This window comes from Arachis duranensis, chromosome 9 (genome assembly GCF_000817695.3).
Source record: "Arachis duranensis cultivar V14167 chromosome 9, aradu.V14167.gnm2.J7QH, whole genome shotgun sequence".
Lineage (NCBI taxonomy): Eukaryota > Viridiplantae > Streptophyta > Magnoliopsida > Fabales > Fabaceae > Arachis > Arachis duranensis.
In genome coordinates, this window is record NC_029780.3 from 848,927 (window position 1) to 861,555 (window position 12,629).

Sequence of the window (12,629 nt, forward strand, 5' to 3'; positions counted from 1 at the left end):
ACGAAAAAAAAAAAAAAAAGAAAGAACTCCTATCAACTTGTTCCAACTTAAGATAATAAACTCATAAGCTTAGTCTTACTTCACTTTCAAGAAACGAAAAAAAATTTCATCTCCAAATTTAACTCAGATGTAACTCGGCTTCTTTTGGAATGTAAAACCGTGGTATTTATCGAAAAAATGATTTGATTGATGGGATTTAATATGATACGACCGAAAAAATTCCTATATTTCTTATCAGAACATGTTGATTTGACCCTATAAGTGAGATCCCACCCCTAACATGTTGCCCGCTAGAAGCAGACTTAGAAAGTGTTATTTTACAAAAAAAAAAAAAGAAAAAGCTAAGAATGCTAATTTTTTTTTCATGATAAATTTGTTTTTATTTCACGCATACGAAAAATAGCTTAATGCTTCAACCAAATAATGCGTTGTAGTTACTAGTTAGCATTACATACCAAATATGTGAGAAGAGTTTTATATCAATCCTCATTAAATATACCAACTAACCCAGGCCCAAAAGGGAGAGAGAGACTTAACTATGACTAAATCTTGATCCGAATTAGTCCATCTTAATTTTAATCATTTTTTAATTTAAATGAACATTTAAAATGTACACAATTAAAACTGAGAAAATGCACTAATTAATTAAGTTGACAAACAGATATTCATACCTATCAAATTATAGACATGCATAATTATATATACAGCAGCTACTTAACCAAGCAAATATACACCAGCCTCCTTATAGCTCTCAACAGAATCAATGAGTGTCTCCTCTAATGGCCTGTAACTCCAACCAAGTCTCTGTAGTTTCTCGGAGCTCAGGTGATGTTAGTCACAACAAAAATGTGAGAACTAAAGCTTACTTTGTAGGGTAGTTGTAGTTTGGATATTCACTCTTCAATTCCTCTACCAAATCCTTTGGTTTAGCAGGGCATGAAGTGCATATGTATCTCCCTTCTGCTTCAATCTTCTCATAAGCCAATAGTAATGCATCAGCTAAATCTCTTACATCTATTATCCACTTAAGCTTATTCTCCACTGGCTCACAGCCTTAAACAAGAAGAGAGACAAGCTTAGTAAAGAAGACAATTATGTTAACAATTATAAATCAAATGAAATACAAGACACTGCTTTAAGTTTGTGTTTGGATTATAGTATATGTGTATAACATATGATTCAAAAGCAAAATCTAGCAAGAGAGCTTTAGTTGTGAACAAACTTTGAATGAACTTCACTGATTCACATTTCCAAAGATGTTTTATTGTTATGTATTGGAAGAAATATATTCTTGTATAAGACAATAAAGCATTTTAACTAGTAATCCAAAACTTACCACCACAAGAAGCTCAGTGTCTTATCCCCACAAAGGCATTGTTTTCATGATCTAAATCCTTGATCTGTAGTTCACAATACAGTAAACTTACTTGCGCTCAAATTAGTGCTTCCTCTACTTTTTATTTGTTACTATTACTTTCTCATACATCTTCAGATTAATGTATTTAGATATATTGATTCAATCCAACAATATACCAGAAAATATAAGCAACAGATAAAAGGAAACAAAATAGAAGTACATTCTAAACAACATTATTAGTTGGCACCTTTTAGAAGGTTGAGGAGAAACAAGCTAGTGGCATTCAGAGAAGTTGACTGCAAAATTGGCCCCAACACAACAGTAGGACAAATTCTCACTAGATCAATCCTGTTTTTTTCTGCAAAATCCAGCGCCAGCTCTTCTGCTTCCATCTTTGAAAAGGGATACCATTCCTGGATCAAACACGAGTTCTGTTCAGCAACATAACACAACAAACATTCTTGATGATAATGATTGATAGAAAAAATTATGTCATAGGAATGTATGTTAACAAAATACATAGACCTTGGTTTTTCTGCAGTACTCTTTATCAGACCAATATGATTCATCAATCACTTTATCATTAGGCGAATTCGGGTTCACGATAATAGCAGTTGAGGATGAGACATAAACAACTCTCTCCACTTTAGCTTGAAGAGAAGCTTCAAGTACATTACTAGTTCCCTTCACAGCAGGCTCAACCATTTCTACCTGAGAATCAGTTATAGTTTCAATTGCAAGGCTTACATAATTTAGTTTCTAGTGATGGAATCAGAGAAATAGGGCAACAAACAAAACACTAATTAACTCCATAATCATATGAGTTTCCTCAATACACAAAACTAATGCCAATAACTAACTGAGTTTTTTTTGGACTCCAGGCTCATTCAAAGATTTCTCATATACATGAATTGAAATCCTAATACAAAGAATTTCAAAAATTAATTAAACCACCCTAAAATAAAGTTCAAGGTGAATGAAATCAGATGCATGCCTCAGGATTTTGGAAAGTTGTTGCTAATGCAGGTACAGGGCAAGCAACATGGAAAACTGCACTGCATCCAACAATTGCTGAATAAATGGATTCATAACTCAACAAATCTGCTTTGAACAGTTTAAGTTTCTCAGAAGCTCCTTCAAACTTCATCAAGTGAGCATATTTCCCATCACCTGCTCACAAAAAAGAAAAAAAAATCAAAATTAAAAAATAACAAATTAGAAGTATTTCTATATTTGTGGATTCAGTTCAGCATTAATTTGAAGGAGTATTATCCAGCAAAATTTGATGAATCGAGTTTCAATTGAAAGAAAAAAAAGGGGAAAAGAAAATGTACCAGGTTTTCTAACAGTGCCATGAACGATGTATCCTTTGGAAAGGAGAAGCTTAACGAGCCAAGAAGCTACGAAACCACCGGCACCGGTCACGCGTACCTTCTTCTTCACCGTCGCGATCGCCATTTTCTTCATTATCTCAAGCTCAAGCAGAGTTAAAGAATCTTCTTTTTTTTTTTTCCTATTCAGTTAATATTGTTAATTTATTAGTTAGTTCTGTACCAATTTTTTTTTAATTTTTTAATTAAAAGTATTAATAAAAAAAATAAAATTTTGTCTTTTTGGAAAGTGAACAAATTATTTCTCAGTAAATTAAGGTTAAATTATGACAAAATTTGTGAATGTATTTGTAGATTTTTCAATAAATCAAATTCGTTATATTTTTTTTAGTTGTCACGGTATCGCCCAACTTAAGAGACTAAAGACTAATTTATTGCGGATTGGAACTCCATTTAACTGTCATCGATAAAAAATCAATTTGACTTACAGATTATATTTTTCAAAAACTAATTTAAAGTGTACACATAATTTTTAAGGAGCATTTTTCTGCTCAAGTAGATAATAATCCATTTGGTTAATGAAAAAACAAGAAAGTGATTTCAGTTTAGTAGTAACTTACCTTTTAAGTTAAGTGATTAAGTGAGATAATTGACCCTCGATTTTAAAGTTTATTTGCTTAGCTTGTTAACATAACAGATTTGCTTTTGATAATATAGTACTAGATATGTGAAAAGAGTTTCAGATTCAATTTCCATTAAACATACCAATTAAGCAAGGCAAGAAACTTTGACTAAATGAAAAAATAATTAATCCTAAAACAAAAAAACCAAAAGTGTATAATTTCGGTGAAGACTGAATAGTAACTGTATTTGAATTATGTTTATATGAGTATAATTTTGCAGAATACTTCATATATATGCACGCCAAATTAGTTATTTTATCCAGTTTTTGAATCAGTAGCCACACTTTAAAATATTTATCACTTTAAATTTTTTTAGTGTATTTAGATATAATTTATTGTTAATACATTGAATTTTTAAAATAATACACTTTCAAGGCAAATCACTATATTAAGCCAAGGGCAGAAAAAAATTACAAAATTCGCTAAATCAAAAATTTGTTTATGAATCAATCAAGAGCCATTTATATATAGTTCGAATTAGTCTAATTCAAACTCTAATTACATGTAATTCGAATCACACTTAGTGTAATTCAAATAAGGTTGATTTGAATTGGTAGGTGTGTGCATGTGTGAGTAGTTCGAATCAATGTGATTCGAATTACATGTAACTAAGAGTTCGAATTAGACTATTTTTTTGTGGATAATTAGACTGATTCGAACTATATATAAATGGCTCTCGGTTGATTCATGAATCAGTTTTTAGTTTGGCGAATTTCTGTAATTTTTTTCTCCCCTTAGCTTAATATAGTGATTTGTCCTAAAAATAACATACTTTAAAACGAAAGAAGTGTAGTAATTTTATTAGAATAACATAGATGTTATTGATCTGAGTTATATTATGTTATTCCATAATACTTGAATCGACAAGAATTTATAAGTTATTGTATCATAAATTTTAGGCATATAATTTTTGTATAAATGAATTAATATCATTGGAAGAAAAATAATGCAAGATAGAGAAAAAAGATATCTTCTTTAGCTTATAAATAGAAAAAGAAACAAAACAAAGAACAAGACTAATAAAGTAATAAATGAAGGGAATTAATATTTTAAGTTTTCTTTTTAAACAAGTGTTCTTGGAGGATTGGTAATATTACTACTACTACTAAAAATGATCAAATTTCTTTTAATAAATACATTATAAATATACTAAAAGATTTTAACTATATAATTTTTTTATTATTTATCAAATCCTTTAAAATACTTGTGGGCAAGGCTCAAACTCTTAAATAGTGAAAAACCAAAAGTAAGAGTCCAAAACTCTTCATCCCTAAGAAAGTGTAGAGCTTCTTCCTTAGTAACATACAAGTAAGCAAATGTGGAAGATTCGAATTCCGCTTTGTGAATGCAGTAACTTATTGGCTAGCGATAAACTTTTAAATAAAGTTTAAATTTGCAACAAACTTTTAAATAAAGTTTAAATTTGCAACAAATTAGTGTGTGTTTGAATTATCATTTGTTAATAGAGATTTGTATAAAATTGATTTTGTAAAAGTGGTTTTGATCAAAAGTAAGTTAGTATTAACGTAGATTATGTTTAGTAATTTTATTCAAAATAGATTAAACTAAACTAAATATTATTTGAATTACATTATTCAAAATCACTTTTAGATAAAAAATTACAGAAAAGGACATAAATTTAAATAATTATTTTAATATTTTTTTTAATATTATCAGTATTCTTTAGTACTCTAATAGGATTAATAAAATCATAATACAAAGTAAAAAAAATATTCCATATAAAAAAAATAACAATAACAGTAAAAGAACTCAAATAAAAAAATAAAAATTTTATAAAAAAATAATATGCATAAAAAAATATTAAAAAGATGTATTGGAAAAAAGAAAACAATAAATATATGAATAATAAAGAACATAATTGGTACATAGAACATAAAATTGAATCCAACGTAGAAAGCTGAACGGAAAAACTAGAATTTTTAGCTTTTGGTAAACTTGGGTTGAAGACAAAAATCACTTCTACGTTTATAGAATAAAAATATTGCCAAACATAGAGATGAAGCGTTCAAGGACTTCAAACGAATTTCTCTCTTCTCCAACGCAAATCCAAACACACCCTTAGTTATTGAACTATCGGGTGAAGAGAGAATCAGTTACGTTAGTAATCCCACGGAATCCCAACCAACGACCGCTTAGTCCCAACCAACCACCGCTTAGATCCCAGCCAACAACGCATCCATGACGTAGGGAGAGATCCCTCCGGCCCGTGTCACTAGCAAATGTTATTTTTCTCAACGATGACCTTGCCAATAACATCCAAGCAATGACATCAGTAGATATGTTTTTACAAGAATACAAACTTATCATTCTTAGTTGCTTGCAATCTTTTACCACCTGCTTTACCCCACTGGCCGTGATTTTGCTACAATATTCCAATTTAAGTTCTTTTAAGTTGTAACAATTCTTTGAAATAAGAGAGAGTTCTTCATTGCCAATTATCGACCATGACAAATTCAACACAAACAATGTAGGAACTTCAAAGTTAACCTTAAACGGAAACTCCTTGTATCCTAAATGAGCTAAGTCCAAGCGTTGAATCTTACAACACCTCCGTAAAACTTCAATAGCACCCTTTGAATGGGTCCCGCAATCGCTCAAATCCATTATCTCCAAGTTTGGGCATACGGAAGCAAGTATAGTGAGACTTCTATCACCAAGCCATAAATTATTAGCCAAATAGAGAAACTTCACATGAGAATAATTCACAACCAAAAAATTCTCCTCCACCTTCTTCTTCCCAAGACTGGTACTTTCCATCCTGATCTCAGTTATCAAAGGGCAGTTACGCATTATGGCGAACAAACTCAAATCAGTAAGCTCTCTATTCCTATTAAGTTTCACAAAGTTTAAGTTACCAAGAAGCAAAGACAACTCACCCACCCGCTGATCATTCAGATATTCTGTGCTCTCAAGATCTAAATAATGTAAATGGTTACACTTTCTCAACAAGCGAGAAATCCCATGGTATCCATATCCGATACTGTACTGCAGAGAGAGTTTCCTCAAGGGAAGGCCTTCTTCCGCAACAGCACACAAGACCTCGTCAGATATGCACGACCAAGACAACTCAAGACAAGTCAAACCCTTCAAATTTACCAATGCATCAATGAACTCCGAAATCTTATCATGCGAACCGCTAAAAGCCAAAGACCTCAATTGGGGTCTCTGACGGATCGCGTTAGCCATCTGTCTTATCACACTAAGCTTGCTGGTTGATTCAAGAACAATAAGCTCTTCTAAAAAATGACAATTCTGACACAAGGTGAAAATGTGAGAGTTCCGAAATTTACTGTTACCTGAAACATTCACCTTTCTAAGCTTCTTAACCCCTGAAGCAAAGGCCATTACACGGGAATAATCTGTTATCTCATCAGAATTATTCGGAGGGAAACTCACGTCGATTTCTTCGAGGTTCGGGAAGCACTCGACAATTAAGCCCAAATCCTGAGGCGTGAAGGAACAGTTGAGTGACTTCAAAGTTGGAAACTTTTGGGAGAATTGTCGCAACCCATGTGAGGGAAGGTGGGTTGGTGGGACAGGTCGAGGGAACGGAGTGAGGGTAGGTCGAGCGAAGCGATTTGGGAGAGGAGCGCGTTGATGTCACCCATGAAGTAGCGCGTGATTTTGATGGTCGTCAGGTTGGGAAAACGGCGGAGGAGGGCGGGAAGGAGAGGGGGGGACAGGGTCGAGAACGGAGAGGTGGGTGCGGAGGCGGTTGGTAAGGAAAAAGAGCTGGCGTGAGACGAGGGAGAGTGATTCGTGATCTAGATGGTCGCTGATGTGTTTCAAAATTAATTCCCAACACTCATCTGGTAAATGTGGCTCTTGGTGTCTACAAATTCTTGATGATGATGATGATGGTGGCGGCGGCGGTGGAGCCATTGTCTACGATTTTTCTGTGGAAAGGTTTTAGAGAAAGAGTTTGGGATTTATGAAAACGGTTCTGCTAGAGAATCAATTTGGAGTGAAGTCAACTCTAATTAATTAATTAAAAAATAAATTTATTATAAACATTTTTTTTATAATTTGTATTTTTAAAATTTTAAAATTAAAAATTAAAAGTGTCGGTTGAGGTGATTTATATTGGAATTAGATATTCTTTTAAGAGTTTAGACATTTAATTAATATTATTTTATTTGGTATTAAATAAGAATGAAGTCAACTCTAGTCAATTAATTAAAAAATAAATTTTTTATAAAAAAAATTTTACTACCCTAACTTTTTGAATTTCAAAATCTAAAAATAAAAAGGAGTTAATTTAGTTAGTTTATATTATAATTAGTCTCTAGATTTTTTCTTAATTTAAATATAAAAAAAAGTGTTAGCTATATGTTATGGTTATTAATAAAAAAAGGGAGATACATGAAGGGAGTGCCACAAATTACAATACTGACTTAGTTACAAATACGGGATATATAATAATTGATCAGGATGAGCGGGACCAAGGCGTAGTGCTAGAGAGAAGGTTATTAACAGGAGGTTGCAAGGATATGCCCTTGAAGCGTGTGTGATAAACCTTTTATTCTTCTATTCTTTTTATTGCTACTTCTTTCTTAATTGTTAAACCTCTTCCTCCTCTTCCAAGTCTCTTAATGGATGTTTCTTGTAGTTGAGATGCAGCTGAATTTTTATTCCTTAATTTTTTTATGACTTCATTTGTTGTTATCACATTATTTAGTACTTCCTGAAATTACTGTCCATTGAAATTGACGTTACCTCTTCATACATAATTGAATCAATATTCCTTATTGGTGTTTTCACTGACCATATCTGTCAGGGACAACACGAGAATGAAAGGTATGGAGACAGAGATTAAAAAACTTTACCAGATGATTGAATCGGCGGAGGAGGAACATAGAGCTGAGAGGGCCAGAAGCTCTAAGGCTATGAATCTCAAATTTGACACGCTTCAGTCCTCTATTACGCAACTGTTTCATAATCCGCACCGCTTCAACTCTCCTTCTCGTGAGTTCTCATATGGTGCGAGCTCAACTGGGGATCCGCCATTTCGCGCGGGATTGCAACTCCAAAGGGTGAACGTCAATCTGTTGAAATTTGATGGGAGTGATGCCTTGGGTTGGATTTTCTCCATGGATCAATATTTCGATTTCTTCCGGGCTCCCGATGAAGAACAGGTGGGTTTAGCAGCGGTTCAAATGTCGGGAGCGGCCATTCCATGGTATCAATTATCATAGCGAGCGGCACAGTTTTGTTCCTAGACTCAACTCAAGAGGGCGATTGAGCTCGAGTTTGGACATTCATTGTTCGAGTCTCTCAGGAAATTGCTCTTCAAACTTCAACAACATAGAACAGTGAGTGAGTATTATTCTGAATTTGTTACTTTAGCTAATTGTACTCAGATTGAACCGCTTAATGCCTTTAGAGATTGTTTTATAAGCGGATTAAGGCAGGCTATTCGAAGGAAAGTGAAAGCTCAGTGTCCCCCGAATTTGATGCGTGTTGTGACTTTGACAAGATTGTATGAGGATAAATTTACCCCCAAATCTCGTCACACTACAGGGTCGGCTGCCCATCACCCCAGTTTGCTAACCAAGCTGTTGCTGCTACTCCGCGACCTAATGCACGCCAACCCCTTCCTCCACTTCTTTCTACACCACCACAACAGCCCCTACTAAACACTACCAGAAATTCCACTCGTAAACTTATTCCGGATGAAGTCCAAAGTAAAAAGAAAAAAGGGTTATGTTATTGGTGTGATGAGAAGTTCTCAACGAACCATCGTTGTACTAATAAGCACTTCATGTCATTACAACTTGAATTGGGGGATGAGATGGTGCCAGGAGAGCCAATGGTTGTGTCTATGGATGAGACCGCAAACTTGTAAGAGTTAGATCAATATATCATTGAGCATCATTTATCTTATAACGTGATGCATGGTACTGAAGGCCCTTAGTTCTGTACCATTTATTTTATTTTTTAATTAAAAGTATTAATAAAAAATTTGTCTTTTGGAAAGTGAACAAATTATTTCTCAGTAAATTAAGGTTAAATTATGACAAAATTTGTGAATATATTTGTAAATTTTTCAGTAAATCAAATTTGTTATATGATAAATGATATTGATAAAGTGTCGCATATCATCGTCTAATTGATAAAAAAAATCAATTTGACTTAAGATTATATTTTTCAAAAACTAATTTAAAGTGCACACCTAATTTTTAAGAAGCATTTTACTATTAACCCAAAAATATCATTGCGTTTTTCTGCTCAAGTAGATAATAATCCATTTGGTTAATGAAGAAACAAGAAAGTGATTTCAGTTTAGTAGTAACTTACCTTTTAAGTTAAGTGATTAAGTGAGATAACTGACCCTCGATTTTAAAGTTTATTTGCTTAGCTTGTTAATATAACAGATTTGCTTTTGATTACATAGTACTAGATATGTGAAAAGAGTTTCAGATTCAATCTCCATTAAACATACCAATTAAGCAAGGCAAGAAACTTTGACTAAATGAAAAAATAATTAATCCTAAAACAAATCAACCAAAAGTGTATAATTTCGGTGAAGTGTTTCCATAATCTTTAGAAAGAGGTCAGATTTGAAAAGTCTCTATTTGGGTCAAAATATTTTACTTGGTGATCAAAGTTTGATGAAAATGGCTTCCATTTGCCCCAATGTGGAGCTTCTCGACTTAAACTCTTCCGGCAGCATATCGGAAGAATGTATCATGGAGCTGTTGAAGATGGACTTTGAAGTTTTGCAACTGAAGGTATTGAACTTGTCAAAATGGTGTTGTGGAGTAGCAGTTCTGGATATTCAAGGTTGCAGCTATGTTACCAGAAAAGTGACGAAGGTAGTTGTAGAAAGTTGCATGGAGTTGAGAGAGCTAAATTTGGAATATTGAGATTTTGTAATTGATAATTTTGTTGCTTCCTTAGAGCTTATAAGGCCGTCATTGAGGAGAATAATCAGAAACTCTTATGTTACTGTTTGAGATTGAATAATGCTTGGTGTATAACACTTCATTGTAGAGCAAGGTGAGTAAAAATTATGCAGATGTCTCATTAATAGTAACTGGTTTGAATTATGTTTATGAGTTTAATTTAGCATTGTTTCATATATATGAGTATAATTTTGCAGTACACTTCATATTAGTTATTTTATTCCGTTTTTGGAATTAGTAGCCACACTTGAAAATATTTATCACTGTAAATTTTTTGAGTGTATTTAGATATAATTTATGGTTAATACATTGAATCTTTAAAATAACGCACTTTTTTTTTTGACAGGTCAAAATAACATACTTTAGAACCAAAGAAGTGTAGTAATTTTATCAGGATAACATAGATGCTATTGATCTGAGTTATATTATGTTGTTCCACAATACTTGAATAGTAAAAATTCAGGTACAATTGACTTAACATGAAATTGATAGTTAAAAGTCGTTAAAAGAAAATTTAGTCAAGTAAATCAAATTATCTAACGGCTATCAGTTATCAACTTCACGTAAAGTCAACTGCACCTGAGTTTCCACGACCTACTTGAATAGACAAGAATTTGTAGGTTCTTGTGTCATGAATTTTAGACATATAATTTTTGTATAAAAGAATTAACATTATTGGAAGAAAAATAGAAGGAGATAGAAGAAAAAAGATATCTTTCTTAGCTTATAAATAGAAAAGAGAAACAAAACAAAAGAACAAGACCAATAAATGAAGGGAATTAATGTTTTAAGGTTTTCTTTCTAAACAAGTGTTCTTGGAGAGTTGGTAATATCGCTACTAATGAAAATGATTAGATTTCTTTTAATAAATACATTATAAATATACTAAAAGATTTTAACTAGATAGTTTTTTTTATTATTTTATCTAATCCTTTAAAATACTTGTTGGCAAGGCTCAAACTCTTTATACTGTGTTACTTCAAGCCCTGAAGCTAAATATTACAACTTACAATCTAATGTCTCAAAGGCTTTCTCAACAAGGAATGGTTATGAATGGCTCTTTGAAAGAAAGGTTGCATGGGATACAAATGAGAATTGATTGTGTTTTTGGGGTTTGAGAATACCTGAAAAGGTCAAGGGATTGATTTAGCTCATCCTGCATGGGGTTATTTTCACTGCCAACTTTCGTTACCAAAGACGCTTAACAGCAACAAATCTTTGCCCATAATGAAGCACCAGAAACAAAAACTGCAAAACACTGCCTTAGACTTTGTAATAAAGTGAAGCCGACTTGGGAAAGGTGGGAATACGAATTTGGGATGTCTCCTTAGATTTTTAAAGCTGGCTTCGTATAAAACTTCGGACTAGTGAAAAAAATTTTGCAGTAGATTTTTGGTGGCTTTGGAGGGACAGAAACAATGATATTTTTAATCCAAATGACATTTGGAGTAAGGAGAAAGTTCTCAAACTTATCAGGCACTCTTGCGAGTATGCTGCTATTAAGCGTTCTAATCAGGTGACATATCATCCCTCTTTGTGTGATTCTTGGCGTCCTCCTCCAATTAATGTTGTTAAATTAAACTGTGATGCTAGTCTTTTTGAACAAGACCAACTTGTTGGTTTTGGGTATGCTATACAAGACAGTATGGGTAAATAGTTAATTGGGTTGTTTAGCAAATATTCCGATAGAAACTATTATTTGGTGTAACTATTCGCAATTTGGAGGGATCTTTGTTTAGTTTGAAAAAGTGGCCACAGACCTTTTAAAGATTTCTGAGGTGCTGCAACGCAATTGGGTGGTTTATGTTCAATTGATTCAACGAAGAACGAACTCAGATCGTTTAGCTAAGACAACGACTAGCCATTATTAGGGATGGCAAAACTCTCCAAGACGCGGGGATTCCTGCGGGGACTGCCCCGAATGGGGATCTGACTGTGGGAAATTTTCTCCGTGGGGATGGGACGGAGGACAAAATTCCCCCGAGGCAGACGCGGGGACCCGAGCGAGGATCCCCGCCCCATCCCCGCTAATCCCCGAAGTTCATAAATTTATTAAATAGTCTTTAATAGTTTATTTCTCATATATGTTTTTTAGTCATTTCACACGCACACGCACGCACGCACACACACTTCTAATCCTCGTTTGCATAACTCTTCTTCAATTCAGAAATCTCTAACGTTGTCCATACTCCATCCAACCTCTCTGCAGCCACCCTCTCGCCGCTCTCCCTTCTCACCGCATCGTCACACCTCACCGTGCCATGATCCTCACCGCGTCGTGCTCTCTATTTGCAGCATTCCTTTCCATAACTTTGTCATCGTATCCATTCTC

The 12,629-nt window shown here is 33.6% G+C and overlaps 1 protein-coding gene and 1 pseudogene across 1 annotated transcript; both read right to left on the reverse strand.

Annotated features, from left to right (window-relative positions):
- Positions 1–619: 619 nt before the first annotated feature.
- On the reverse strand, positions 620–2,896 carry LOC107463733 (cinnamoyl-CoA reductase 1). The gene is given in 6 exon segments (XM_016082589.3): positions 620–828; positions 830–1,053; positions 1,605–1,770; positions 1,883–2,068; positions 2,352–2,527; positions 2,692–2,896. Coding segments are annotated over 6 exon segments (999 nt in total). The 5' UTR covers positions 2,825–2,896; the 3' UTR covers positions 620–714.
- Positions 2,897–5,462: 2,566 nt separating this feature from the next.
- Positions 5,463–7,274, reverse strand: LOC107463814 (uncharacterized; annotated as a pseudogene).
- Between the last annotated feature and the right edge of the window lie 5,355 nt (positions 7,275–12,629).